Source organism: Drosophila arizonae, chromosome X (genome assembly GCF_054131065.1).
Source record: "Drosophila arizonae isolate 15081-1271.41 chromosome X, UAZ_ARI_1.0, whole genome shotgun sequence".
NCBI lineage: Eukaryota > Metazoa > Arthropoda > Insecta > Diptera > Drosophilidae > Drosophila > Drosophila arizonae.
The window spans coordinates 26,675,944-26,689,591 of record NC_142927.1 but is presented as its reverse complement, the minus strand read 5'-3'; the positions used below and the strand labels follow the sequence as shown (position 1 = coordinate 26,689,591).

General features: G+C 41.7%; 2 protein-coding genes across 16 annotated transcripts in view; one reads left to right on the top strand and one right to left on the bottom strand.

The window, feature by feature from the left end:
* Window positions 1–11: 11 nt before the first annotated feature.
* Window positions 12–13,648, bottom strand: part of Rtel1 (Regulator of telomere elongation helicase 1) — a 20,446-nt gene continuing 6,809 nt past the window's right edge. For 2 of the 4 annotated variants that reach the window (XM_089475159.1, XM_089475158.1), the window contains exons 2-8: window positions 5,326–6,500; window positions 4,727–5,271; window positions 1,583–2,246; window positions 1,357–1,514; window positions 1,158–1,290; window positions 829–1,095; window positions 12–762 (exon numbers count right to left, since the gene is read on the bottom strand). In XM_089475159.1, the coding sequence (XP_089331285.1) occupies window positions 541–762; window positions 829–1,095; window positions 1,158–1,290; window positions 1,357–1,514; window positions 1,583–2,246; window positions 4,727–5,271; window positions 5,326–6,381 (3,045 nt within the window). In that variant the 5' untranslated portion in view covers window positions 6,382–6,500 and the 3' untranslated portion in view covers window positions 12–540. Of the gene's footprint in view, window positions 763–828; window positions 1,096–1,157; window positions 1,291–1,356; window positions 1,515–1,582; window positions 2,247–4,726; window positions 5,272–5,325; window positions 7,284–7,346; window positions 7,470–7,513; window positions 7,616–13,648 lie in introns of those variants that run through there. The other 2 variants (XM_089475156.1, XM_089475157.1) reach the window with 2 other exon arrangements.
* The window catches only part of IntS6 (integrator complex subunit 6), a 9,285-nt gene continuing 5,458 nt past the window's right edge, over window positions 9,822–13,648 (top strand). Inside the window, exons 1-2 of one of the 12 annotated variants that reach the window (XM_089475153.1) lie at window positions 9,822–9,842; window positions 13,129–13,615. The gene's annotated coding sequence lies outside the window, so the exon portion shown is untranslated. The other 11 variants (XM_089475144.1, XM_089475147.1, XM_089475146.1 and 8 more) reach the window with 11 other exon arrangements.

Genomic DNA, 13,648 nt, shown 5'->3' with positions numbered 1-13,648 from the left:
TAAAACAAAAATTTTGTTTCTTAGAAACCCAATCTTAGATTTATGTATTTTGTATCTTTTAAGCTTTGCGATATTTTGCTTAAGCATTTGCTTGTTAGTGGGATTTTCTGTATATGCCAAAATAGATAATGACAGTATTTGGATCAGAGGCGCTTGAGTGTCTACTAGTAGAAGTTACTTTATATTAATTAACCGATTATATACAAAAAGATCGACGCACAAGATTTCACAACTGTCAGTCGCAATAAAATTAGAAATGCGTAGAAAAAATCTGTTGTTCAAGTCTGTAATTTGATATTTGAGCACAGTTTGATAATTCGAATTCTTCTATGTCATATTTGAGAGCGCTTCTTGTTCTCTCATTTCACTTTGTATTTATAGCTAAATTCTAGTTAAGGCCTGCTTATGCCACAAATTAGACACATTCTCTGAGAATTGTGCATGTACAAGTGTGTTTTTGTTTTATATATAATATAATCTATGCAACAAACGTATAAAAGCAAAACAGTCAAGTCAGATAGGAAGGTAAAAGAGCTAGGACTAGCTGGCCTGCAGGCTGGCCAGCCGTATGTCGAACTCCTCCTTGTGCTCGTTCTTCAGATAGCGACGCATGCCGTGCAACAGGTATCGCAGCTTGGGTGCACCCAGCACATCCAGAAGCAGCACCATTAGCACCTCGAAACAGTTGTCGCCGCCAGTTTTGTACGCCAGCAACGCCTTGCCGAAACTGCGAAACTTATCGCTGTCCACGACGCTGCGCACCTGCAAAGAGAAAGCAAAGAGTTAAATTGAATTTCACTAGAGATTAGCAGTTTTGTGGGGACAAACCTCACGCAGAAAATCTGCGCGTGATTCAGGCGCCTCCTTAAGCGGATATTCGGCTGGCTTTGCAGAGCAACATCTACTGTCGCTTCCGCTGCTGCTGGTGTTGCCGTAGCCGCAGCTGTTGCTGGTGCCTGGCTCCGTCTTGACCATATCAGTGCTGCTGACCAGCTTGTAGCGCTTCTTGCCACTGGTCAACGATTCGTTGGCTGTCGGTGAGCTACGCTCGCGCTTGTGTATCTTAACTAGATCGGTGTTATTGAAGTCGATGCTCTGTGTGGGTGAAGCAAAGTTAGACAATGTATAAATTGGGTTTGTCGCAAGGCATAATCTACCGTCACATTGGAGTTGAGTCGACTCATGAAGTCCATGGCATTGGGCGCTGTTTGGCTATGATTGGTGCAACCGGCTGCATTGACATAATCCGCTGGCGTCCAGCTCTTAATGGAGTTGGCCATTTCCGCTTTGCTGCAAGCAACAACAAGAACAACAGCAATTAAGATAGGTCTGCAAAACTCAATATTCAAGACTTACGCTGCCAGCTCGCTGGCCAGCTGAAATTTGTTGACTCCAGAGCCGGGCTCACGCTTGATTTGGGTGTTGCTGTTGTAGCTGGGCGTCAGCGTCGGCTGTTCCTCCTTGCACACGATCTGCAGCGGCGGCTCAACGACGCGCTCGTCGGGCTGCACCATCTGTGGGCGGCAAAATGACATTTGTTAGTATCGATAGAGAGAGTTCTTTGACTCTGGTTAGCTCTAACCGTTTGCTCTGCATGCTTGAAGAATTGCCGCAGCTCGCGCACAATGGGTCCAAATGGCGACGATTGCGGTCGCGCGCCCAGGTGGCCACGTATCCACTTGGACAGCTGCTGCACCTGCGAGGCATCCTGGAAGCGTGCATCACACAGCAGAATTGCACCATAGTCGTGCCGGTGGCGAATGACTCGCCCAATCGCCTGATTGACGGCACGCGTCGCATCCAGATTATACCATTCCTGACCGCTTAGCAGTTGGTTCTCCTTGGTGCGATTTGTTTCCAGATAGCGACGCTTCAATATCACCTTCGGATCCTTCAAGGGCGGAAATGGCAGCCCGGTTATGATCACAGCCCGTCCATTGCGATCGGCAAAGTCCAAGCCCTCGGACACCTTCCCCCGACACACGGCCATGAAGCAGGCGCCCTTCGAGTCGCGTATCGCCTGGTAGAACTCCTCCATGGTGCTGGTAAACTGATCCTTGCCGCGCGGCTCCAAGAATATGGGCTTGCGACTGGACAAGTCCGCCCACAAGCCGCTCGCCTGCCAAGCGTCCACGCACTGATTCAACATTGGATACGATGGAAAGAACACCAATAGCCCATCCGGCACGATTCGCGATACATTCAGAATCGTTTGGCCCAGCGAGCTGATGTACTTTGGATTGTCGCTGTGAATGAGTGGATGACAATATCTGTTAATGACTGCTCATTATCATGCTGATCAATATATATATATATATATATACATATATATGTATATATATACACTGCATTTGTATTGGCATACGACGAGCTCGTTTAGCTTCTGTTACTCTTGCTTATCTTATCTCACAGCTGGGATCTAATGTTGGTAAAATGGTGCAAGATATTTTGAGTACATTTTCTTTGGACAACCCGTTAATCTACTGAAGCCATCAACGGATGGGCTTTATATTATCAGCACTATTAATATGAGAATAATACTAAACGAAGTCTTCTTCGAATCAACAGTTCTATAATGATCTCTGTATAGCTGATATATTAGTTTTCTATAAGTACAATATATGGAGTATATATTTCTTGCAAGCCAATGAAAATAATTACAATTTATTTTAAAGAAACTAAAGTAAAATAGAATTGTGATTCCTTTAAATAAATTTTTATTTAATTTCATTGATCTTAACCTTTTTACTATCCCACTAGCTATTTTCATTAGCATCTCAGCTTTATTCTTTAGACTTTTAGCTTTATTCTTTAGATCCGTTAGCTAAAGTGCTATCAACTCTTCCTAGCTAAACAAAATTTGTTTCGTATTGATGATAGATATTTTATATTACATATAGCATTTTCGTCTATAAAATGCATCAACTGTTAATCACTCATTAAATTAATAATCTCAAATCAAGGCATCTGTCGGCTTTTCTTTGTAAGTTATTTTCGACATTTTTCGTGGGCTAAATCGTGTTCAATAGTTTTGTCAATGCTAACAAAAAAGCCATTCAATGACACAGTATAGCTACACGAAATTCCCGCTAGCCACTATTTCACAATCGTTCCAATCTGCGTTTTTAAAACGTCAGAGAGCTGAGGTGAAAGTAGACAAAAATTGACAAAAGCTGTGGGCCTCAAACATGCTATATTAAGATATTGTCAATATGTACGTTAATGCTAACATATAAGCCATTCAATGCCTGACTCAAAATAGCTATAACTCCCGCTAGATACTATTTCACAATTGTTCCAATCAGTGTTGCCATTTTATCTTATTTTCGGCCAGATTTGGCTTAATCCCAAGTCGTGCTGCCAATTTTTCCGGGCAAGAAAATGCTAAATTAGCCTTTCAAACCTGCTAGAAACGGCTAGATCAAGTTTAAGAATAACCAGAAATATAGCCATTCAGTTTTTATACCCTGAACCCATTGAAAATGGGAAATCAGGGTGTAAAAGTATATATATTCTTGATCAGGGCGACAACCTGAGTCGAGTTAACCCCGTCCGTCCGTATGTATGAACTCATCGATCTCAGAAGATATTAGAGTTAGAGACTTGATTTTTTTTAATGTCCGTAAAGAAAAGTCCATCCACAAGAAAAGTTATTAACCAATTAAGTTCCAAAAGTAGGGCCACACTGCAGCCAATGCGTCTTTATCCATGCGTGCGTATGTGTGTGTGCATGTGTGATTTCTTGTGTAAGAAAGAAAGACGCGAAGAATTATTGAAATATCAGTTTCCTGAAGGCTTCAGTGGATCTCGTACTCAAGCAGTCTCGACTAGACCTTTCTTATGTGAAAATTGACAATAAAATCAATTTTCTCCTCGGCAGTGTACGAATTGTTTGTGCCAATAATATTCAAGTACTTTGGAGGCACTTTCAATAATGCTGATTTGATTTTAAGAAATGTCAACTTTCCCGCAGCTAGATTACGATTTTTCTAGCAACTGGCAGTTGAAAAAGGCCAGATATGGCTGGTAAAAGGCTAAGTGTTGCCCTGTTCCCAAGTGGGATAGCGGAAAAAAATCAGAAATTTCGGTTAGCTAGAACTCTAGCTTGCAATAATTTTAGATTTCTTGGTCGCCTTTCTAGCTAGATCTAGCTGTTTGTGCTCCGGAATAGCAGCACTGTTTGTAAAGTGCCTGAGCTAAAAGCGGAATACCTAGCTACAGTCGACTCTTGTTATTTCAAACCTGCGTTATTTCGAACCTCTCATTAATTCAAAGTTATCACTCAGTAATTCGAACTAAAAATCATTGCTATGACCAGTGTTGCCGAATCAGCTATTTTGTAGCTAGATCCGGCTACTTTTTAAGGCCGATTGCTACACAAATTTTCAAACAGCTATTAGCTACAAATCTGGCTATTTTCAAATATTATATATAGCTAAAATGCAAGCGAACTTATGACAAAATAGGATTCCCTTGAATTTCGAAATAACGAGAGTCGACTGTATTTTCATTAGTCTCTAATCATTAATAAACTAGCTCATTAGCATCATAGCATTACTCATTGGCCTAGGCTCTGTGATTTAGAAGCACATACGATTCAAGCTTCATTAGCCACCAGCTAAAACCACTTAAGAATTACAAGCAAAACCTGTGACAGCGTTATGCAACTTTTTTTTTTGGTTCAGTTTATCAGCAGTTCGTGTTCAGCATAGCTTCGTATACTTACCGATTCTTATAGTTGGATATGAGCTGCTCACGATCTGGACCAGTGCCAATGATCTTCACATAGACCTGCGACTGATCCACTATGTGCGGATTCTCTAGATGCTGGGCCACCGGTATGGCCAGCTCGGCAATGAGCGGCTTCAGCGGCGCCAATGTGCCGCTGGTTAGGATGACACTGCGCACTTGGGTATTGAGCAGCTGCTCCATGCCGAAACCCGGATTGAAGCACCAGAAATTGATAATCTTTGCCGTCTTGGAGACGGTGCTGGTCGCATTGTTGCCCTTGCCCAGCCAGCCGGTTTGCTTGCTGTTGCTGTTACCCGCTGGCTTCGTCTGCTTGGTGTCCTCGATCTGGACATGGACCTTGAAGCTGCGATGCACCTTCGCCATGATGTCCTCCTTGTTGGCAAACACGATGTTCAGCAGATCGCTGAGCACCATGAAGCTGCCTCCCTTGCGCAGCATGGAGTGCTGCGAAGCGACCATGAGGTACTGCACCAGCTTGTCCAGCAGGGCGACAATTGTGGCGCAATTGCCATAGGTGAACTGAAAAGGGATTTGGGCATGAGGATTGGCTTTTCTTATACCAAAATAACTTACATTTGCCTTGCCGAGCAGCTCGTAGATATGGGCAGCTGGATAGGTGGTGCCTTCGACTTGGTTCTCGACGACGACGCCATCGATGGCCTTCTCCAGCTCCAGCAACATCTCCTTGAGCAGCGTCAGGTCGTCAAGGGTGAAATCTTTGGGCTCCTCGGGCCCGCCTGAGTCCTGTGAGTCGGCGCTGGTGAAGATTTTCATAATGTGCGTTACATCCTCAATGGCCATGGCCACGTCGGAGGAGCGTATTTGCACCGAAGCGGACTCCTCGCAAATCTTCTCAATGTTATGTGCCTCGTCAAGGATCACAATGGTGTTGCTTAGCTCAATCTTGTTGGCCTTGCGGGCTTTCGGGTCCAGCAGGTAGTTGTAGGGCATGAACGTGATGTCTGCACTGCTGACCAGCTCCTTGGAGGCATAGTACGGGCACATTTTCAACCGCTGTCCTACCTTGACCAGATCTTCGATGTCCATGATGCTAGGTCCACGAAAGTCGGGATGATCCTTCTTGGACTCGACGCGCAGCTGGAACGAGCACGTCTTTGCGTGCACCTTCAGCTTGCACATGTTCACTTTGTTCGAATTGCCCTGTTCCTTCATCACGTCCGGATGTATGCAGAGCTGATCTCGCGAGCCCAGCACCACGGATCGCATGCTGGCATAGGCGGTACGCTTCAGCTCCCGCATCGCCTGGGTCAGCTGGGAGTGGGTGCGCGAGGCATAAATGACCTTGGGCACACCCCAGTTATTGGCCTTGCCCATGGTCAAGGCCAAGTCGGATATGGCCCCGGTTGCAGAGCCTCCTGTTGCTTGCCTCTGTTGCTGCTCCATTTGTAACTTTTGCATGTTTATCTGGTGCTCGGACTGCCGGGTACGTATCCAGGCGAGCGAGGAGCACAGCAAACTTAAGGTTTTACCTGTGCCGGTCGGCGACTCTAATACGCCGTTGGTGCCATCGCGCAGGCACATTATTACTTTTTCCATAAAGGCGCGTTGCACCTCGTACGGCTCGAAGGGGAAATGTACCGGTATTCCGGCAATAATACTCTCTGGCATTGCACTTAAATCTATCTCGCCAAACACACAATTGTTTATTCGCGGTGTTTACACTGATTATCGTCTGTCGAGTTCGCGCGCCAACACAAAAATAACACATGTTGTGCGCAATAACGACCCTGTTTCATGTTCGATGAAAATTTACTGGATTGCCGCCTGCTCTGAATCACTGACCAAAGAACACATAGACTAGACATGTAGAGCAACGTTTTTCCACGCCGCAAAATCTGTGTGGCAGGTCCCAGCCAACTTCGTATTCGCTCGGCTTGGTATTGGCTGGCTCGGGTAATGAAAGATAGCACGACGAAATCAGTGCGCTCTAAGTAGAGCTGGGAAACCATCGATGGAAGGCTCCATCGATGGTTTTCCCATCGATGGAAAAAATAATCGATTATATCGATGGTTCCATCGAAAATTTTTTCCTTTTAAATTTTAAACGTTATTTGTATAAAAGTCGTACTTTTCATAATAGAAATAAATGTAAATAAAGCTCTTGTAATTTCATACTTTTCCTTGTACATATTTACAGAATAATAATAAAGAATATAGACAAATATAGAGAAAATATAAAAGTGCCAGTGAATTATCAAGACATGCTTTTTTCGCCGAGCTGGGGACGTATGTTTCGCTACGTGAAAGATATTGACCAGTTGTTTCAACGTGGTCTCTTACCAGGGTCTCTGAAGGGATGTACACGTCTTAAGTGTTCCATCATATTGGAAGTGTTGCCGCTCGTGCGGTACTCTTTTCCGCAATGAAGGCATTTGGCAAGCATGTTCATCAGTTTCTCAAAATGTGACCAAACTTCTGATGTGTTTTTTTTTTTCGTTTCGTGCAAGGCTCATTGGATTCAGTCAATGCATTTGAAGATGCAATTGTAGTGGAGGCATTGCAGGTTTTATCTAAAATGTGAAAAATACGTTCAATACTTTTTTTTAACGTAATGTACCCTCCACAGGGTATACTTGAAACTTGTCCATGTTGAAAAGGAACTACCAATGTTTAACAATGTCCGTATGCTATGCTTGTCAACTATTTATTTTATTTATTATTATTTTAAATTTCCAAAAAATAGATTAAGCACACAAAAAATAAATATTATTTTGATACAGAAAAAAATTTCACCATTTACATGTGTTTGAAACAAATCAAGCGGCGATATATCGATATCGACAAAAGTCCATCGATATATCATAAAAATTTAAGTCCATCGATATAATCGATGGTTGCATCGATGGTTTCCCAGCTCTAGCTCTAAGCACGCAAACGAAATGGTCATGCATGCACTTTGCGTTTTTTGTCTTACTCTCCCTCTCTCTCTCTAACTCTCTCTCTCTCTCTCTCTCTGTGGGCTCTCAAATCATGAAGCTCAGCAGCGCACAAAAATTGAAATTTCTTCACGACGGTCCCAGCTCTTTCCTTTTGAGTAAAGAGTATACCGAAATCTTAAAATCGTTTGCGACATTTATGCAAACAAATTGTTAGCGTTTCGATATATATTTATGGGAAGGGTATGAATGCGTTGAGGCGCATAAAGAATATGATCTCGCGACGGGCATGCACACACACACTTGTAGTCCCTTGCCACATGTATGAGCATTTGTGACCTGCGTGCGTTACTCTTGCTGCTTGTAGCAATTTTAAAGCCCAGCATTTGCATTTGGTCGGTCTTACGGACTGTCATAACCACTTTACACAGATGTACTATGTATGAACATACATATGTATGTACATAAGTACATTTATGTATTATTATTGCTAATCATGTTTATAAATGTGTTTATATCCGTAAATAATTATATATAATTAAAATTATTTTATACACATTTTCAACCGAAAAATTATCGTAAAACACTACTAACTTTATTAAATGCTATGCAATATATGAAATACATATGTCATATTACACTCAAGCTTTACTCATTATTGTCAAAAATTTCTAATTAAGTCATAATGGCCCATTTGATAGTCACCCTACGATTCAAATCATACAAAATTTACAAACTACTAAATCCAGAGACAATTAGCTTGCCATCCCATACAAGCATACACATACACAAATGTATGTATGCATGTGCTCACTTCACAAGGCAGACCAACGGTAAATTTTGGGCTGATGATAGACGAAAATACTGAGAAAGAATTGAGTTTCGCGACGCACGCACACAAAAGCACATACACGTAGCAAGGATGTAAATGTGTGTGTGCATGCTCGTCGCGAAAATGTATTCTTTCTGTGCACAACAGCCTGTGCAAATTGTAAAGCCCAAAATTTACCGTTGGTCTGCCTTGTGAAGTGAGCACATGCATACATACATTTGTGTATGTGTATGCTTGTATGGGATGGCAAGCTAATTGTCTCTGGATTTAGTAGTTTGTAAATTTTGTATGATTTGAATCGTAGGGTGACTATCAAATGGGCCATTATGACTTAATTAGAAATTTTTGACAATAATGAGTAAAGCTTGAGTGTAATATGACATATGTATTTCATATATTGCATAGCATTTAATAAAGTTAGTAGTGTTTTACGATAATTTTTCGGTTGAAAATGTGTATAAAATAATTTTAATTATATATAATTATTTACGGATATAAACACATTTATAAACATGATTAGCAATAATAATACATAAATGTACTTATGTACATACATATGTATGTTCATACATAGTACATCTGTGTAAAGTGGTTATGACAGTCCGTAAGACCGACCAAATGCAAATGCTGGGCTTTAAAATTGCTACAAGCAGCAAGAGTAACGCACGCAGGTCACAAATGCTCATACATGTGGCAAGGGACTACAAGTGTGTGTGTGCATGCCCGTCGCGAGATCATATTCTTTATGCGCCTCAACGCATTCATACCCTTCCCATAAATATATATCGAAACGCTAACAATTTGTTTGCATAAATGTCGCAAACGATTTTAAGATTTCGGTATACTCTTTACTCAAAAGGAAAGAGCTGGGACCGTCGTGAAGAAATTTCAATTTTTGTGCGCTGCTGAGCTTCATGATTTGAGAGCCCACAGAGAGAGAGAGAGAGAGAGTTAGAGAGAGAGAGGGAGAGTAAGACAAAAAACGCAAAGTGCATGCATGACCATTTCGTTTGCGTGCTTAGAGCGCACTGATTTCGTCGTGCTATCTTTCATTACCCGAGCCAGCCAATACCAAGCCGAGCGAATACGAAGTTGGCTGGGACCTGCCACACAGATTTTGCGGCGTGGAAAAACGTTGCTCTACATGTCTAGTCTATGTGTTCTTTGGTCAGTGTCTGAATGTGTTACACAAAAATGTAATCTTCACATTGATTAACACATTTTGTGGGTCCATCGTTTACTTGAGTTTTATTCTAAAGTAACATATTTTCAATAAAAATTTCATTTAGCAGCTGACTACGCAATTTAGCGACGTCCAAAATAAAAAAAAAAAACAACTCAAACCAACTCTGTTCCGTTCTGTAAGCAACAACCCTGCCTATCTATCAATCGATTTATCGATATTTACGAAAAATAACAACAATCGCAGCGGCTCAGTTAGTTTTTTACTTTTGAACTGAAAGGTTGGTTGGCCAGCGGCGCCAAAGTAGAAGAAACAGATGCAATAGCAATAGAAAAGTCAGAGGCGACAACTCGGAACGCAGCGAGAGTGACGGCCTCAGTGTGTGTGAAACAAACTTACCCGCCTGCTGAGATACTACAAGTAAACATACAAATTGCTACATACATACATACATGCCACCACTGGTCGTCGTATCGTGGTCGTGTCGTTTCGTCGGCTCGACTGTCGGTCAGTCGTTTGCGCCATCGTCACCGTCGACGCCGCCGTCGTCATCACAGTCGACAGTCAGTCGGCGAGTGGATTGGTTGGTTGGTTGGATGTTGGGTTGGTTCGCCTACTCGGGTGGCGGGGGCAGCTGCTTGGATGAGCGAGCGCCAAAAGAGAAGAGCAGTGAGCGTGAGAGCGTGCGTGTAAAAGTTGTTTGTGTGCTACGGGCTATGCACCTTTATACAGCCGCACACACATATATATATATATTTCTCTCATAGATATGTGTGCCTTCTTAACTGTGTGTGAGTGCGTGGCTATGGTCGTTGGTGTGAGCGCACGCGGCGGAGGTGGTGATAAATTTTTGTTGGCACAAAGTAAAATATAACTGAAAAAAATTTGCTCTAAACAACACTATGCGTTACTCCCCTCCAACATCGTACGTTTGAGTGAAGATATAGCAATAGTAACTAAATTTTCTTGATTAGAAAATACTACGACCATTTGCTAAGATTATTGCCAGCAATTTGTACCTAATCGGGTGTTCAGTTAAACCGACCTGTTAAAGTAGAATTAGTAAATAGCTAAACTTATGTTTCACCACTCGACTCTCACCATCGATGAAGATGATGATGATGCTGTATGTGTGTGTGACCGCTTGAGAGAGAAAGAGATTGTGTGTCGCGCTGAGCGGTTGTGACGTTGCCGAACGCAGCCGTAATAATTGTTCTTCAAGTGCTATTAATGCGATCCAGCAACTACACCTACAATCAGCTTGAAATCATAGACACGATAACACTTGAATGTTTGGCGCGGTCTCCACATAATCGGATGCAACAATGCAATGCATGTATCGTCGATCGATAGACGATAAACGCATTAGTTAGCCCCATTGCCACATGCAAATTAGTTCTCGTTCGTGCTCATATTACATTTAAAATTAAGGTCACTCTAATCATGTTGATTGTCGAATGATGAGCGACTCTCCACTTCCCTCTTCTTTCACACGCAGACCCACTCGCACAGACACACTCCGAATTACACTTTATTAGTGATCCTTTGTGGCAAGGTCATTGCTCATATCAATGTGTTGCTAATGTTATTACTATTATTGTGTGTTGCGCTTCAATTCAATCACTTAGTAATATGATTTAAAGCCGTTCAGTCGAAGCAGCGTGTTGGGCTGCGTCGTGCCATCCAGAAAGAAAGAAAAAAAATTGCAGGAGTACGTTCAACCCCCCTTCCTGTCCGCTTTCTTGTGCTACCTTGCTGTTTTTGCAGCGTTGCCACCAGCAGCAAAGGGTAATGTTATCGTGGGATGGTTTTAGCTGGTGGTGGTAATTAATACTGCATTAAATAATTCGGCGTGACCCATTTGATTAGTATATCCACGTGCTTGCCTTTGGTTACTTACAGGCATCGGCTTACATAGTCTATTGTACATACTGTTTGATATCTGGCAACTCTGCTCTGCGCCGCTGAGCGTGAATGTAGTACACGCATGTAATACGTTTGCATGTGTCTGTGAGTATGTTCGTGTGTGTGTGTGTGTGTGTGTGTGTGTGTGTGTGTGTGTGTGTGAATGAGTGCTCCTATTCAAATAGAAATTGAGTGCTTTGTACTCGAAACTCAGTCAATTAGTCGCCAGAAGGCGGCGGCAGCGATGACAACGTTAAATGCAGGAGCGTCGATAAGAAAAAATATTATTTTTTAACCGCGCGTCATTTTGCATTCCTCTGAAATTCATTGTACAATGACCTGGTCTGAAATCGTATCTAATCCAAGGGGGAGGTAATTTTCTATTGTTCTAATTTTTTCTTCTACCAAGTGCGGAACTTTTAGATAATATCCGAATATTTTTCGTCTTTGCCTTTGGCCAGTTGTTGCTGCCAATTAGAGATGCGTGCGTGACCGTGATGTGAGACGATCGTTAAAGGCGATAGTCATAAAAAAAAATATCTGCACACGTGTTTGCGACACGATCTGAAAATCATTATATCTTTGTGTTTGTGATTATAGCTCTGCCATGCTTCATATATATTTATATATACAACTTTAAAAATACGTGTGTAAGAAGGCCGTGATAATACAATACGATTCCTGATATGGGTGTAAATTGTGAAAGCAACAGAAATATGAGCGTTCATAGGTACAGACATGTTAGACAATAAAAAATATAATACCATGTTTATATAAAATTATATGTATGTATGTGTATGTGTACATATATGCGCACACATACACTTATCAGTGATCGTGAAACTCACGAGGAATTCATAAATGCTCACGCTCATCTCTAATGCCAACAGAGTGAACGCAGTCCCAATCGCGATCTCATACTAGCCAAGTGTAGATAGACTAAATAAATTACTTTTATAGAACAGCCAAAATAACTGCTAGTGGGAGAGGCGCAACAAAGTCAATTCTCCGTTTTCAAACTTGAATAATATATGTAGATATATATTTATTTATTTATATGTATTTTTTAAATTTGATTATATTGTTCCACAAACTTTAAGAAATGGGGATGCTCGTGTAAAGCGGCAACTAAAGAGAGAGAGAGAGAGCATATAAAAAAGAGAACAAGCGATCAAACTTTAAAATCACAGTCAGAAACTCTTAAGGCAAAATTAGCACATTTATTGTCCAAATTGTGCGTATTTTTGCTTGTGAGTGTGTGCGTGTCAGTATGTGCTTCAGTTCCGTTTACCTAAGCATTATCAGTGATTGCAAAGGTGATAGATGTATACATGTGTATATATATGCATATGCGTGTCTCTGTCTCTCATGTGGTCGTGTTTGAATGTGCGTGTGTATGTGTGTGTGTGGATTACAAAACAAAGTTATAAACGAATTGTGTATCAATTGTTTATTATGATACTACAGTGCGTATGCGCAACATGCTAACTGTGATTGAATGATATTTGCAATTCTTTCTCTTTCTTAACCTTTTTCGTCCGCCTTCCATTTCGTTGCAGAACTTGTTGGTCATTTTCAAATCCAAATGTCAGCTGTTTCAAGCAACATGTACTATAAAAGCGGAACAGTGAAACGACGAAAAAGAGCAAATCGCTTAAGTCCAGGACAACAGGAGGAAGAAGCAAGCTGCTAGCAACCGCTACGAGAGAGCAGCAGCAATATTTTGAAGCGAGCTGTGCAAAAAACCACAAAAAAAAAACAGCAACAACAACAAATACACATACACTAACACACACATATACTCTAAAATACCAACTGCTGCAGCTAAAACGAAAACAACAAGTGTAGGAGAAAAGACATATGCCACAGCCAGTAGTTGAAGAAGAAGAGCACGAAAAAGGAAAAGAAGAGGACTCTGGAGAACACACCCGCAACTACAATTGCTCTCAGTTACACAGCATAGACATACATAGGCTCTCTCGCTCACTCACTCACAAACTGAAGCTCAATTGCGCTCAAATTAGCTCACTAAAGCGCAAAAAAACGGTAAATGAAGTTAACATTTAATGCGTTTGCTAA